General features: G+C 48.2%; 1 protein-coding gene across 1 annotated transcript in view; it reads right to left on the bottom strand.

The window, feature by feature from the left end:
• Positions 1-15,041, bottom strand: part of lrp3 (low density lipoprotein receptor-related protein 3) — a 28,077-nt gene extending 13,036 nt beyond the window's left edge. Inside the window, exons 1-2 of the mRNA XM_072595785.1 lie at positions 14,783-15,041; positions 2,975-3,016 (exon numbers count right to left, since the gene is read on the bottom strand). Of these exons, the coding sequence (XP_072451886.1) occupies positions 2,975-3,016; positions 14,783-14,834 (94 nt within the window). The 5' untranslated portion in view covers positions 14,835-15,041. The remainder of the gene's footprint in view (positions 1-2,974; positions 3,017-14,782) is intronic.
• Between the last annotated feature and the right edge of the window lie 1,969 nt (positions 15,042-17,010).

Here is a 17,010-nt window from a genome sequence, read left to right as displayed (position 1 = left end):
GAGCCCTTCATCAGGAATGAAGCAGGGAGCCACTGGGATGAAGAGATAATTGTAGGGGGTGGGGCTTGGGAAAAGGTATTTGAGAGTGCAATAGGTGGATGGAGGAATGAGTAAAGGTAATAGGTCGGACAGGAGGGTAGAGCGGATAGGTGGGAAGGGAGATTGGCAGGTAGGACAGGTCATGAGGATGGTGCTGAGCTGGAAGGTTGGAGCTGGGGTGAGGTGGAGGCGGGGGGAGGGAAAATAAGGAAACTGGTGAAGTCCACATTGATGCCCTGGGGTTGAAGTGTTCCGAGGCGGAAGATGAGGCGTTCTTCCTCCAAGCGTCAGGTGATGAGGGAGTGACAGTGGAGGAGGCCCAAGACCTGCAAGTCCTCGGCAGAGTGGGAGGTGGAATTGAAATGTTGGGCCACGGGGCGGTTTGGTTGATTGGTGCGGGTGTCCCAGAGATGTTCTCTCAAGCGCTCTGCTAGGAGGCGTCCAGTCTCCCCAATGTAGAGGAGACTGCATCGGGAGCAACGGATACAATAAATGATATTGGTGGATGTGCAAGTAAAACTTTGATGGATCTGGAAGGCTCCTTAGGGGCCTTGGATGGAGGTGAGGGAGGAGGTGTGGGCGCAGGTTTTGCACTTCCTGCAGTGGGCAGGAGAAGATGCCAGGATGGGAGGGTGGGTTGTTGGGGGGGGGGCATGGACCTGACTGGGTGGTCACAGCGGAAACTGTCTTTGCAGAAAGGGGTGGGGAGGGAAATATAAGCCTGGTGGTGGGGTCCGTTTGGAGGTGGCAGAAATGTCGGCGGATGAGGCGGTTTATGCCAAGGTTGGTGGGGTGAAAAGTGAGGACAGGATGGGGGGGGTGTCCTTGTTGCGGTAGGAGGGGTAGGGCTTGAGGGCGGAGGTGCGGGACGTGGATGAGATGTATTGGAGGGCATCTTCAACCACGTGGGAGGGGAAATTACGGGTTTTTAAAGGCGGCGGCATCTGGTGCGTTCTGTGGTGGAACTGGTCCTCCTGGGGGCAGCTACAGTGGAGGTGGAGGAATTGGGAATACGGGATGGCATTTTTGCAGGAGAAGGTATAATCCAGGTAGCTGTGGGAGTCGGTGGGTTTGTAAAAAAATGTCGGTGTTGAGTCGGTCGTCATTAATGGAGATGGAGAGGTCCAGGAAGGGGAGGGAGGTGTCAAAGATGGTCCAGGTGAATTTAAGGTTGGGGTGGAATGTGTTGGTAAAGTTGATGAATTGCTCAACCTCCTTGTGGGAGCACAAGATGGCGCTAATGCAGTCATCAATGTAGCGGAGGAAGAGGTGGGGAGTGGTGCTGGTGTAACTACGGAAGTTGGATTATTCTACGTAGCTGACAAAGAGACAGGCATAGCTGGGGCCCATGGCTACCCGTTTCATCTGGAGGAAGTGGGAGGATTGGAAAGAGAAACTGTTGAGGGTGAGGACCAGTTCAGCCAATCGAATGAGAGTGTCAGTGGAAGGTACTGGTGTGGACGTCAGGAGAGGAAGAAATGGAGGGCTTGGAGGCCCTGGTCATGGCGGATGGAGGTGTAGAGGGACTGGATGCTGACTTTACTGTTGTCGATACAGAATGTGGTTGACACATCAGACTTAGACACTAACACAACCAGGGAATTCCAGCTGCTTTGACTGGATTCAATTCAGCAGCTTTTCCAACATTGATTGGATTCCTGTTTTTACCTGGGTCTGATTCTTCACACCTAAGTGATAAAGATGTTTTATAGGAGAGGATTCAGTTACATCCACATCATGTATGGTTAATGTTGTTCACCCTAGTATTCCCTACAGACCTCTTTAAAATTTGGTGAGTAACCTTGCCAGGTCTGATCATCCTTCTGTCTCTGAACATGAGAAGGGTGTCGAACCTGCCTAACCATTCAGGGTTAGCTAACCAGATAGGTGCATTGTTCTAGGTCTCCCCTTCATTATTTCTTTCAGCCTCCACTGCCCTTATCACCTGTATTTGCTTATCAGCCTCTCGACATGGACAATGCTTCAACATATTTAATGATGTGAGATATTGTTAAGAACTAGTTTCTTTTGGTTTTCAGAAGCTCTGTCTTCATTCTCACTCGCTCTTCCACTCAATGATGCACTCATGCAGCAACAATATCTTCAGTATTTATGTTAAATTGTTTTAGGGATTTCGATTTTAGAATCACAAAATAGCACAAATAGCAAAGATTGTATGCATACATACACTAAACATTTATCAAAATAAATATTTGGCGCAAGGCAATTTAGGGATTGAAATAAATTAAAGTTCAGGATTAAGATTGGATTTTAAATTAAATCCTAAAAGGAATGTAAGAAGGAGAATTTGTATATGGAAAAAATAAATGTGTGATTCCAGCAGAATCCTATATATGCTATATATATATATATAAAACATATATAAAATGCATAATCTTCAAGCTCACTCATGTTTTTACGCTAAAAGTAGGAGACAAAGCAAATAATGCATTCACTCTAGTTTCAAAGCGTTATAGCAAAATTCAAAAGAAACATTATGGTGACCAGTATGGCTGAAATTCAGACCCAGCCCAGCCAACTGGCTGGAACATGGGCACTGCCACAATAGGCCGTCACCTCACTTGGGTAGGCTGAGCAACCACTTCCCAGAACTTGCTCCAATCTCAAAATCTCCTCATGCATAGGAAGCAGCCAGCTCAGCTCCTCCAATCCCAGGTTCCCTCTCAGATCATTGCTGTCATTGACTCTTTTTCTCAAGCAGTGACGAGAGCAGGGAAGAGCGAATCAGAGATTGGTGGAGCTGGAGTTGTCTGCAGAGGAGACACCAGATCTCTGATTTGAGGAATAACTCCTCAAAGATTCTGCCTCGCCCTGTTTCTCCAATTGATCAACTCTGTGATTGATTTTACTTTGAGGAGAATGGTGCCCGCCCTCCTACCTTGCATATTACACACTTGGAGGAAATTACTCTTACCCATTCCGGAACATTCCACGTCTCCCAAAAAGAATGAACAAGCTGCAGAGACAAAACAAAGTAAGCCAGTTAACAAAATTAAATCACCTCTTACAGTCTACACACTACAGGATATAGGCCTAGACTGTCCAGCTTTTCCCTCACAAGTTAATCTGCTCATTCCAAGTCTAAGTAAACCTCTGGTATTTTTGATCACCTGCAGAGATTTATAATACGACAGTCCACTCACACCATTAGTATGGTCTTTTGATCTCTCTGCCTGTATGCTTCTCTCTCACTACCTGACAAAGGAGCATAGCTCTGAAAGCTTGTGATTTCAAATAAGCCTTTTGGACTATAACCTGGTGAGTGTGACTTCGGACTTTGCCCATCCCAGTCCAACACCGACAACTCCACATCACGGTAAGCCTCTGAACTGCTTACAACACATTAACATCCTTCCATTAAGTCCAGTGGCTAGCACTGTACACAGTACTCCAGATGCAGTACACCACACGATTACAAGCAGGTGCTCACACTGTGTAAACTCCCACTTCATCTCTTTAATACACCAATGCTGCATCTTGTGTAGGTTGCAGCAACGCAATTGGACTTCCCTCAGAGATTCCTCTTCAAGCTACTGGCTGTGCATTCAATCACCTGTCCTGACAGCTCCACCTTTGTCTTGATATCTGCTTTTGCATCACGTGACATACATCCTTTGAGGCTCAGTATCAAGCACAAGTGCCAATCTTAAGCCAGACAGTAACATGTGGGAGACTGAAATGGATCTTTTTTTGGATTTATGGAATGTTAACCTTTATCTCAGGGAACACCAAGTTGAGGGATTCATATTCCAGCAATAGAAGCCCCTGGTTAAACTGAATACTGTTTAATTCCTGATCTCTTGGCATTAGATTGTGTACAACACAGATTCACAGAATGATCTTGGGGTCAAAAGGTTTACATAATAAATACAGATTACATAGTCTAGGTTTGAACAAACATCCAAACTAAGAGCAGGAGTAGGTCATCGATGCCTTCACTCTGTCCAGCATTTCAATAAGATCTGAGCTGATCTGGTTGTGGCCTCAACTCCACATTTTCACCCTCCTCCTATAGCTTTGGACTCCTGTTAGTTGAGAATCTATCCACCTCTACCTTACAAATATTTAAGGATCCTATCTCCACCACTCTCTGGGCAAGAGAATTCCACAGACTCTTAACCTTTGGAAAGAAGAGTTTCCTCACCTCCATCATGTATTCCTTTAAATATAGAAGATTAAAGATGATTTCATTATGATATTTAAAGTGGTAAAATGGGGTAAAGTAAACTATTCCCTTCAAGAAAAGCAAATTATGATGGATACTGGGAGTCTCAAATAAAGACAGGAAGTACTGGATAAACCCAGCAGGTCTGGCAGCATCTGTGGAGACTGAAACATAGAGAATGTTTTGCTTTGATGGTACAGTCAGGAACAAGATGCAAAAACCTTAAAAATTTCAGATGGGACTCAGCAAGATGGTGGCGATTCTGTAGAACTGCTGTGGACAGCTCTGCCTAACAGAGGAGGCATACTGGTGTTTTTTGCCATCCCTGGCCAGCTTATGTGGTGGAATTATTAGTTTAAAATCTTACAGAACACATATTTGTTAATATTTGGGAGTGGGAGGATGCCAAAGGGAAAAGGAGCAAGCAAACAGCAGCTGGGAGGACACTCCCCTGCAGCACCTACCACACCAGAGACTGCAACAGCAGCAGCCTCTCCTGAACCCCCCCGGGGACCTGACAGACTCACAGGAATTGGCTGCGGCGATGGAGAGACTTACCTTGAAAGTTGGGGCTGCGATTGAGGAAATCCGTGGGGAGATTCGTGCCCAGGTCCAACCTATCACATCCATGCTGCAGAAGCGTGAGCAGGAGATCCAGGGCCTCGGGGAGAGGCTGGAGGAGGTGGAGGGTCGAACTAGGGCCTTGGAAGCTGCGATGGAGTCCTCATCCAGTCAGATCCAGGTGCTGGAGCGAGAGGGACAGGCCTTGTGAGACCATATCGACGACCTTGAAAATCAAGGTCAGAGGATAAATGTCTGAACTGTCGGGCTCCCTGAAGGTGAGGAAGGTGAGCAGCCAGTGAGCTTCTTTGAAAGCTGGCTGCTGAAGTTTTTGGGCCTTCACATTTGAGTCCAGCAGGCTTCAGATTGAAAGGGTGTATCGGGTTACAGTGCACAGGTCAGGGCCGGTGCAGCATCCCTGCTCGTTCCTAGTGCACTTCCATTCATATAAGGACAAGCAAAGTCATAGAAGCTTCTAGATTACTGGGAAATGATCTGCAGGCACTGCTGTACAAGGGGTCAAAAAATCATGTTTTTCCAGGATTTTTCAGCAGCTGTAATTTGAAAGAGGAAGTCCTTCGATGAAGTTAAAAAGAGGCTGAGGAACCTGGGCATCCAGTACTCCATGAGATACCCCACAGTGCTTCATTTCAGCCATGACGACTCAGTTTATACATGTGACTCAGCAGATAAAGATAAAAACTTTGTGGACACTTTAAAACAGACGGATTGGCCTGAAGAATATGGTTAATGTTTGTTTTCTTTTCTAGCTTTCCCCATGTTTTCCCTTCCTTTTTTTTATTCCTTTCTTTCTCCTTTTTGGAAAGGGGAGAAAAGACTTTGGAATAAGTTGCTCCTTTTTTTTAAATACCTGGATTTTCTGATGGGAAAATTTGTGGATGTTCTTTGTTGTCTCTCCCCCTTTTTTTTGTTTGTTCTGCTTCTCTTTTAGTCACAAGTAGGGGTGTCATGAAGCCAGGGATGGGTGGAGGGCTCATCCTGACTTGGTCTTTTGATTTAATGATCAGCTCCTTGTTTTTTTCTGGCCTAAGGCTGGGGCACAGTCCAGGTTTGAAGGAGCTGTGAAGGAGGGGATGGGTAGGGGGAGTCCCCATGGGCAAGGGGAAGAGTCTTCTATTCAAGGTTTTATAGTTGATTTTCTCTGGAGTTTTTTGGTAGTAATGGTTGTTTATAGTTGTGATAGTGTAATTTTTGTATATATAGTTCTTCAACTCTACGAATCTTTATTTACTTATGCTCAGCACTTTGTAAGCAGGGTTCTCCCCCCGAGGAGGTTCAAGGGCTTCTGAAAGGAGATATGGCTAAGTGTCTTATTAAATGGTGCACCTGGAACATTAAGGAAAGCCATTCGCCTGTTAAAAGGAAAAAAGTGCTTTCTAGCCTTAAGAGGGAAAGAGTTGATATCGCTTTGTTGCAGGAAACCCATCTTGATGATGGGGAACACCTGAAATTATAACAGGGGGGTTATGACCAGGTATTATTTTCATCCTTTACAACTAAAAGTAGGGGAGTGGTGGTACTTATCCAGAAAACTCTTCCGTTCACATTATTAGAGCAGGGACGGTTTGTGATACTTAAAGCCCTGACACATGGGGAGGAATATGGCATTTTAAATGTCCACTGTCCTCCAGCGCATCCCCTCAAATTTTTGATTAGTGCTTTCTAAGTTGAGTGCTTTTGGAACACAGCACATTATTATAGGGGGGGGGGGATTTTAATTGTCTTTTGGCTCCGACAGTGGACAGGATGCCTTGTGGGCCCCCAACTATTTCTTCGCAGGCCAAACAGGTGGTTGACGTTGTGCGAGGAGTTGGGGCTGGTGGATATTTAAAGAGGACCAGGCAAACTTTATAAGGGGCCGTAGATCCTGTAATAATATTAGAAGGTTGCTGAGTGTGGTCCAAATTTGTCAGCAACGATCGATTCAAGGGTTAGTGATTTCCTTAGATGCAGAGAAAGCATTTGACCAAGTGGAATGGCCGTATCTATTTTATGTCTTAGAATAGTTTGGGTTGGGTGGGGTCTTTGCCAGGTGGGTGGAGGTTTTATATCACCACCCTCTGGCCGTGGTCATCACCAACGGGGTGAAGTCTGGGAACCTTAAGGATTGGTCGGGGTAGTCGGGAAGGCTGCCCCCTCTCACCGCTGTCATTTACGTTGGTGATAGAGCTGCTGGCAGAGACCATTCGTCAGAACGCCTACATAACCGCTCCGGAAGTGGGATTGAGGGCACACAAGATTACACTGTACACGGATGATGTCCTTCTGTTTTTATCGAACCCAATCACCTCCGTACCCCATTTGATACAATGTACCAATTCATTTGGGGCTATTTCAGGAAATAAGATTAACTTTGCAAAATCAGAGGCTATGCCTTCGGGGAACCTTCAGGATGTGCCAGAAGTTGAAGGTGGCCCTAAGTTCCCTTTTAAGTGGACACGGACAGGATTCTGGTACCTAGGCATTTTTATTACCCCCAAGTTTGATCTGTTATTTCGGACTAACTTTGCTCACTTGTTCGACAATATTAGGCGAGATATCCAGAGATGGGAGACTCTTCCAATTTCATGGTTGGGCCGAATATCTCTCATTAAGATGAATGTTCTTCCTTGTTTGCTTTATCCCATGCGTATGCTCCCTATAATGTTTCCCAGGTCAACGCTGCAGAAGCTTATGGAATGGTTTGGTTCCTTTGTCTGGCATCGTGGGCGGCCCCTCATCAAACTTACTAAATTGCAGTTGCCTCGAGGGGGAGGAGTTGATTTCCCAGACATCAGGAGGTATCAATCAAGTTCCCTGCTGTCCTTTGTCTGCGATTGGGTAGGTAATGATCTAAACTTAACATGGCTGGATATTGAGGCCTCCCAGGCAAAGTGCCCTCTTATTAACCTGTTGTTCATGGATAGGATGAGACCAGTTATGGACCACTGCCGGAACCCCATTGTCATTAGTACCGTCAAGGCTTGGAGGGCGATGTGTCAGAGTGAGGGTTGTTTATCCAAGACTTCGTCACTTACACCTATAGTTGACATGCCAGGGTTCCGACCAGGGATGATGGACTCAGGGTTCAAACTATGGGCAGCGAGAGGAGTTTCTATTGGGAGGTTATGATGTCTTTTGAGCAACTGAGTCACAAATACGGGTTGTCCAGCAGAGACCTTTTCCATTTTTTTCAGGTTAGGGATTGCATCCAGAAGACTACGCTTCTCCCTAAGCCCTATAAGCCAGATACAGAGAGATTGTTGCTGCGCTCCACAAGCACCCTTTCAGTTAGTGCCCTCTATCGCCTGTTGGGTGGCAGGATATTAACCAGTTATGAGGGGTCTGGGAGCAAGAGCTGGAAGTGGAGATCTCTTCTGAAACATGGGAGAGAACATATGGGAGAATACTCGAAAGATCTCAATCTGTAACAGGACATGCGCTACACAGTTAAGAATTCTGCACAGGGCTCATCTGGCACCAGACCGTCTGGCCAAGTTTAAAAAAGGGGCATCTTCAGTGTGCCCCAAATGTAAAATAAGTGTAGGTATTCTTACCCATTGCTTCCGGACATGCCACAGGCTCCGTGTTTACTGGAGCGCTGTGGCGGGAGAGATAGGGAGGGTATTGAGGACTGAAGTCAAAGTAGACCCAATATCGCTCCTCTCAGGTTTACCGAATTTACCATCTTTAGATGGGCATGGGAAGAAACTATTTAATATTCTTGCATACTGTACACGGAAGAATATTCTGATGAATTGGGTGTCTGAGAACTCGCCGGGCTTGCTAGGACGGCAGAAATTAATTATGGAGCACATTCCCTTGGACGTTTTTACAAACATGGTGCACCACACAACAGACCATTTTTATAAGACATGGCAGCCCTACTTGAGTTATTTGGATATAGATTTGTCAGTTACCTTAACTAGGGTGTTTGTTTAACCAGGATGGTTAGATTTGTCAAGCCCTGGGCCCTGGAGGGGGGGGGGGGGGGGTCTCCTGAGTTAATACGGTATATGTACGATGCTCCCGTTCCTCAGTTTGGGAGCTCTGCGCTGAGCATAGCTGTTCTGTATTGTGTTTGTTTTGGTTTATGTTTTGCTTTTCTTTCGTTTTTTTGGTGTTGCTTTGCACAGTGTTAGGGTTTGTTTTGTATAAGAGGGTAGGTTAGTAGTTAGTAGACAGTAGTTGTATTGTAACTTGTATTTCTTTTCATTATATTGATATTTGTTATTGATTGAATTTTTCAATAATTTTATATGTTCGTAATGTTAAAAAAATTTGCTAATAAAGATATTTATAAAAAAAACATAAAGGACATCCAGTAATGTCAGAATCCTGAGGGGAGTGAAAATGCAGACTTGTATCTCCCTTGACATCCCCATCACCCAAACATCTTATTCAGTCTTATTGGAGTTAAACATTTCAAAGATCTGATTGATCAAACTTGTGTTCAGTACAGGTAACAGAATCAAAGAAATGACAGTTACAGTATAGATGAGGAACGTCCAAACTAAAGCAGAGATGTTGGAGGGGTTGTAAAGGCTCCTCCAAAGTTTCAAATGCACAATTCAGGAACAGATGCTTTAGGTCATCCTGCAGTTGTGCAAACTGCTACCAGGGGAGGTAGGAGTTTTTTTTTTTGCGTGTTATATTGTGATCTGGAATGCACTGCCCGAAAGTGCAGTGGAAGTACTTTTTCCTAAAACATGGACGTGGGTATCACTGGCTGGACCAACATCTATTGCCCTCCCCTAGTTGCCCTTTAGATAGTGATGCTGAGCTGGTTTTTTGAACAGCTGCAGTCATTGTGCTGCATCATAATGCCCTTAGGGAGGGAATTTCAGGATTTTGACTCAGCAGCACTGAAGAAACTGTGAAATATTTCCAAGCCAGGATGGTGAGCGGCTTGGAGGGGAATGTTTAGGTGGTAGTGTTGCCATGTCTCTGCTGCCCTTGTCCTTCTGGATGAAAGTGATCCCAGTGACAGCTCAGAAGGTGCTAAGCGTATTTGGTGAATTTCTGCAGTGCATCTTGTGGATAGTACACACTGCTACTACTGAGCATCAATGGTGGAGGGAGGGGATGCTTGTGGAGGTGGTGCCAATCAACCAGGTCACTTTGTCTTGGATGGTGTCAGGCTTATTGAGTTGTTGGAGCTGCACCCATCCAGACTAATGGGGAATACTCCACACACTCCTGACTTGTGCCTTGTAGATTTATCAATAGCTTTTAAAAAGCACCTGAATAAATACTTAAAAAGGAGAAAATTGAGCAGTTTGAGGGAAGTGATATTTTTTCAATAACTCAGAGTCAACATAGGCATTCTGGTCCACGATAGCTTCCTCCTGTGCTGTGATATTCTATTCCTTGATTCTTTCAAGGCAAGGTTCATTTTCTTTCAGGAATAGCGAAAAAAAAGAGTCCTGACAGAAAATCAGAACTGTATCTGAGAGTTCAAAAGCAGAATCTTTCAGTCATGGGTGGTTGTGGTTTGAGGGTCAAATCTAGTCCATTGCCTCTCAACATCAAATCAACAACCAATTAATACACAGCAAATTGAAACACATTGAACAATCAAAACATTTAAGTACCACAGGGAGTATTCATGTCACAATATAATGAAACAAAAATCCACACAGACAACATCAACTCAGTCAACAAGTTGTTCTAAATCCATTGGGTCCAGAAATCATTAAACTACTCCAAGTATACATTACACATCCAGGCAAATTCAAAAGCAGTTTCACAACCACATTTACAAATTCCAATCCCAAAAATGTTTCCATTAGCACATCATTTCATTTATTTCATGTTGGAATAACTCAACCTTTTAGTTAAGGTTTCAATAAACATAAACATTGATTAAAAATAGAAAGCATCTTCTGTCCCTAACACCCTAAATTTTAAATCCATTAATATTTCATCAGAACAAACAATATAAATATAGGCACAGTCTATCAAAATTGCTTCCAGTTAAATAAAGAAACACTCACAAAACAAACAGGCCCAACAATTAACTGCTCATCTGCTCTAAATTGATTTAATTATCCCCAGGAAGTGGATGTCACAGGTTAGTACAGCAATTATTGCCCATCCCTTATCAGCCTGGATAAGGTGGCAGTGAGCTGTCTTATTGAACAAGGTAAAAACAAGGGGTAGCATAGAGTACAATGGGTGAGTGGGGGAGGAGATGAAGGTGATAGGTCAAGGAGGAGAGGGTGGAGTGGATAGGTGGAAAAGAAGATAGGCAGGTCGGACAAGTCAAGGAAACAGTAACTGAGCTAGAAGTTTGAAACTAGGGTGAGGTGGGGGAAGGGGAAATGAGGAAGCTGTTGAAGTCCACATTGATGCCCTGGGGTTGAAGTGTTCCGAGGCGGAAGATGAGGCGTTCTTCCTCCAGGTGTCTGGTGGTGAGGGAGCGGCGGGGAAGGAGGCCCAGGACCTCCATGTCCTCGGCAGAGTGGGAGGGGGAGTTGAAATGTTGGGCCACGGGGCGGTTTGGTTGATTGGTGCGGGTGTCTCGGAGATGTTCCCTAAAGCGCTCTGCTAGGAGGCGCCCAGTCTCCCCAATGTAGAGGAGACCGCATCGGGAGCAACGGATACAATAAATGATATTAGTGGATGTGCAGGTAAAACTTTGATGGATGTGGAAGGCTCCTTTAGGGCCTTGGATACAGGTGAGGGAGGAGGTGTGGGCACAGGTTTTACAGTTCCTGCGGTGGCAGGGGAAAGTGCCAGGATGGGAGGGTGGGTTGTAGGGGGTGTGGACCTGACCAGGTAGTCACGGAGGGAACAGTTTTTGCAGAAGGCGGAAAGGGGTGGGGAGGGAAATATATCCCTGGTAGTGGTGTCTTTTTGGAGGTGGCGGAAATGTCGGTGGATGATTTGGTTGATGCGAAGGTTTGTAGGGTGGAAGGTGAGCACCAGGGGCGTTCTGTCCTTGTTACGGTTGGAGGGGTGGGGTCTGAGGGCGGAGGTGCGGGATGTGGACGAGATGCGTTGGAGGGCATCTTTAACCACGTGGGAAGGGAAATTGCGGTCTCTAAAGAAGGAGGCCATCTGGTGTGTCCTATGGTGGAACTGGTCCTCCTGGGAGCAGATACGGCGGAGGCGGAGAAATTGGGAATACGGGATGGCATTTTTGCAAGAGATAGGGTGGGAAGAGGTGTAATCCAGGTAGCTATGGGAGTCGGTGGGTTTGTAAAAAATGTCAGCGTCAAGTCGGTCGTCACTAATGGAGATGGAGAGGTCCAGGAAGGGGAGGGAGGTGTCAGAGATGGTCCAGGTCCCCACCCTCCTCTAGCTTATCTCTCCATGCTTCAGGCTCACTGCCTTTATTCCTGATGAAGGGCTTTTGCCCGAAACATCGATTTTGCTGCTCGTTGGATGCTGCCTGAACTGCTGTGCTCTTCCAGCACCACTCTAATCCAGTGTCTTATTGAACTGCTGCAGTCCAACCACAGTGCTGGCAGAAAAGGAGTTCTCAAATTCTGACCCAGCGACACTGAAGGAACAGTGAGTTAGTTCCAAGCTAGGATGATGTGCAGCTGGTGGGATCCTGATTAATATCATATAGAAGTTCATTTCCTTTGTTCTTATTCAAAGTAATACCCTGGAATGTTTCATTTAAACACAAGAGCCCAGAAGTAGCCTCATTTTAATGTCTCATCCAAAAGATAATTCCAACAGTGCCAAACTCTCTCAGTACTGACTGTCTGACAATGCTGCACTACCTAAATACTGAACTTGTGCCTCATCATGAAAAAGGTTCTGACTCATAATTTGATGTAGATTACTGTTTTGAATAATTGATTGCAAGCTCCTCCTAATTATTACTGTCAATACTGCAGTGCTTCATGATGAACTTCAAAGTGTCAGCACTTTCTTGTGCCATCCTTGGAAGACACTTAGGATCGAGGGATCGGGAGCTGACAGGGGGTGGGGGTTACTTTCCACCTTCTGGACACTGTGTCCAATCCATCATAGTTCATTTTGCTGGAATCTCACCTCAGTACTGGGGCAGCTTGCTTCAATGACAGCACTAAGATTTACAGAGGGCTGAGCTGCCATAGGCCACGTGTTGCTGGATCTCATCAGTGACAGCCTCTTGAAAGAGGCGACTGTTACAGTGTGAGAAATGCACAATATACTCCAGAGTCACTCCTTCAAAATCCAAACTAGGAGCAGATGGTCATTCAGACCTTCAAGCCCTGCTGCTCCACTGAGGAAAATCATTGGCTGATCTGATTATGAGCTCACCCAACATTCCTGAATTAATATGGGAGGTGGAGCGATTAACACATCACGTTGAGTTAATACATAAAATTGACTTTGACAACAGTCAAGGACAGACTGAGTTTCCTGGAGTTTACTACAAATTCTGTGTGGTACGATTGTGCCTGGTGGAGGAGCAGCACTCTGGAAGCTAGTACTTCCTAATAAACTTGTTGGGCTATAATCGAGAGTGTGGTGCTGGAAAAGCACAGGTCAGGCAGCATCTGAGGAGCAGGAGAGTCGATGTTTCCTCAGGAATGTCCTGATGAAGGACTTATGCCTGAAATGTCGGTTCCCCTGGTCCTCGGAAGCTGCCTGACCCTGTTGTGCTTTTCCAGCCCCACACTCTCTGGACTCTGATCTCCAACATCTTCCGTCTTCACCTTTTTCCTGCTGGACTATAACCTGGTGTGATGTGATGTTTCACCTGGTCCAACACCACGACCTCAGTATTTTCTGTCAGTGTTGATAACATTTTGATGAATTATGTACCTGGATCATTAAATCTCTCTCTCTCTTCCTCCATTATTTTGAGATTTATTTTCTATTTTAGCCTCACCATTCAGACCAGTCTCTCCCAGTGCTCCCTGTCCTTGAGGGCACGGTCCTCCAGCCCATCCCCAACCTCCCCCCCCCCCCCCCCCCCCCCCCGGCCCGGGACCCCCCGGGATCTCCCCTCCCCCCGGGACCACCCCCCCGGCCCGGGACCCCCCCGGGATCTCCCCTCCCCCCGGGATCTCCCCTCCCCCCCGGGACCCCCCCCCCCGGCCCGGGACCCCCCGGGATCTCCCCTCCCCCCGGGACCACCCCCCCGGCCCGGGACCCCCCGGGATCTCCCCTCCCCCCGGGACCACCCCCCCGGCCCGGGACCCCCCCGGGATCTCCCCTCCCCCCCCCCCTCCCTCCCCCCCCGGCCCGGGACCCCCCGGGATCTCCCCTCCCCTCCCCCCGGGACCCCCCCCCGGCCCGGGACCCCCCGGGATCTCCCCTCCCCTCCCCCCGGGACCCCCCCCCCTCCCCCCTTCCCCCCCCCCCCTTCCCCCCCCCCGGCCCGGGACCCCCCGGGATCTCCCCTCCCCTCCCCCCGGCCCGGGACCCCCCGGGATCTCCCCTCCCCTCCCCTCCCCCCGGGACCCCCCCCCCCCCCGGCCCGGGACCCCCCGGGATCTCCCCTCCCCTCCCCCCGGGACCCCCCCCCCCCGGCCCGGGACCCCCCGGGATCTCCCCTCCCCTCCCCCCGGGACCCCCCCCCCCCCCGGCCCGGGACCCCCCCCCCCCCCCGGCCCGGGACCCCCCCCCCGGCCCGGGACCCCCCGGGATCTCCCCTCCCCCCGGGACCCCCCCCCCCCGGCCCGGGACCCCCCCCCCCCCGGCCCGGGACCCCCCGGGATCTCCCCTCCCCCCGGGACCCCCCGGCCCGGGACCCCCCGGGATCTCCCCTCCCCCCGGGACCCCCCCCCCCGGCCCGGGACCCCCCGGGATCTCCCCTCCCCCCGGGACCCCCCGGACCCCCCGGCCGGGACCCCCCGGGATCTCCCCTCCCCCCGGGACCCCCCCGGCCCGGGACCCCCCGGGATCTCCCCTCCCCCGGGACCCCCCATATCTCTCTCTCTCTCTCTCTCTCCCCTCTTCCCCCCCACCTCCCCCGGGACCCCCCCGGACCCCCCCCCCCCGGCCCGGGACCGGCCCCGGGACCCCCCCGGACCCCGGCCCTCTCACCGAGGATGAAGCCTCCCATCAGGGAGACCTCCCGCCGCTCCGCCGCCGCCATCTTCACCGACTCGGTTCCCTCACATTGTCGCCGCGGTGTCCGCCAGGCCGCTGCGCCTCTGCCCGCCCCATGGTGACGGAGAGTCGGAATGTCCTCCGCTCCCGGCCCCGGCTCGAGCCGCTTCTCTTTCGGTGTCGATTCAAAACCCGCCTGAGGCCGCAGGCCCACTCCGCTCTGACAGCAACATGGCGGCTTCCCAGTAACTGCGGCTGCGTACTCCCGGCCGCCGGCTCTCCTGCGGCTGCGTACTCCCGGCCGCCGGCTTCCCTGTAACTGCGGCTGCGTACTCCCGGCCGCCAGTTTTCCTCCAGTGATCGCAGTCCAGTTAAGCCTCATGGGAAATTCCACTTGGTATAAATTGAAGTCCGCCATCTTTGATGAAGGTATCTCCTACCCATGTGACTGTGTGTGTTCAGGGTTATTCAGCCCATCCAGTCAATACTGTCCTTCGTGCTCCACTCCAGCCACGTCCACCCGGGAACTCATGAATAAACGTGGACTTTGTCTTAATTTTTTTAAACAAATATATGATTTCTGTAATTAATATAGGCGCCAGAGTTCAGCGACTTAAACAATTTTCATTTTTTAAATAAAAGTACAATCGACAATAAGTTATTATTCTGATCTATTCTACTCTTCTTCATCTAACTTTATCAGCACTCTACATAAATCTTCATTTCGTTATCCAACCTGAGTACCAAAACTGAAAGAATAAAATCTTGCAACAATTCTAATGACAGAAAAAAAAGTTATGATTTGGAGATGCCGGTGTTGGACAAAGTTAAAAATCACACAGCACCAGGTTAAAGTGCAACAGGTTTATCTGGAATCACTAGCTTTCGAAGCGACGCTCCTTCATCAGGTGGTTCTTGTTGAACTTGTAAAGCAGAGGTTGGTTTGAACTGGATTTATGTACCAAGATGCAGAAGACAAGTTCAGACCAGATCCGTCATTTCCATGTTTTTGTTTCTTTTTACCTTTTTTCACAACCTCAGGATATCTCATATTGCTTTACCCATCAATACTATTAACAGCCAAGCCCACCTGGTAGTGAAACATCTGCTAAATTCCTCATTAGATTTCTGGGTCATTGTGACAGTGTCTTGTTTCTGCTCTCCCCCACAACGCGAAACACTCTTTCTCTACTCACTCAATCAAAACATTTCAGAACTTTAAAGGCTCCCAATGTCTCACAGTCAACCTTCTCTCGTCAAGAGAAACAAGAATTGCCCACACTGCTGACAGTGAAAACTTTAAAATTAATAAAATTCCCTTAAAAGCGCAATGTGCTCAAAACCAAATCTTTAAAGAAAACATATCAAATTTGTATTTGGAATGACTCCACAGAGGCCGGTATCCCATCACCAAGTCACGCCATATTTACACATGGAGAGACCTTGACACTGATTCAGTCTCCCCAAAGTGAGCAGAACAGCTGATTATTGTTTTCTCTTTTTTGAACACTCCTGTTTATTTTTAATTTTTTTTAATAGAACCTCTGACATTCTTGGATTTTTTTATTTGTTCCCCCCCCCACATGACCGCCTAACTGTGGTAGTGCTTATTTTTTCCCCAGCACCCATGGTGTGTGTGTGCAGGTGTGAGACACAGTGAAAGACACAAGGTGTACGAATCTTTATTCAATTTCCACCACCAGGAAGAAAAGCAACACCCAAGTGGCCAGTGACAAGCAGTGCCCTGTTGTGTAAGAACCCATGTTTTTTTTTCTGATACCCCTCTTCTTTTTTTTAGCTCTCAGAATGAACAGAATGTCTGACCCTAACAAGGACAGAACGCCCCTGGTGCTCACCTTCCACCCTACCAACCTTCGCATAAACCAAATCATCCATCGACATTTCCGCCACCTCCAAACAGACCCCACTACCAGGGATATATTTCCCTCCCCACCCCTTTCCACCTTCCGCAAAGACCGTTCCCTCCGTGACTACCTGGTCAGGTCCACGCCCCCAAACAACCCACCCTCCCATTCTGGCACTTTCCCCTGCCACCGCAGGAACTTTAAAACCTGTGCCCACACCTCATCCCTCACCTCTCTCCAAGGCCCTAAAGGAGCCTTCCACATCCATCAAAGTTTAACCTGCACATCCACCAATATCATTTATTGTATCCGTTGCTCCCGATGCGGTCTCCTCTACGTTGGGGAGACTGGGCGCCT

This window comes from Chiloscyllium punctatum, chromosome 26 (genome assembly GCF_047496795.1).
Source record: "Chiloscyllium punctatum isolate Juve2018m chromosome 26, sChiPun1.3, whole genome shotgun sequence".
In the NCBI taxonomy this organism is placed as follows: domain Eukaryota; kingdom Metazoa; phylum Chordata; class Chondrichthyes; order Orectolobiformes; family Hemiscylliidae; genus Chiloscyllium; species Chiloscyllium punctatum.
This window is presented reverse-complemented; position numbering and strand designations above follow the sequence as displayed.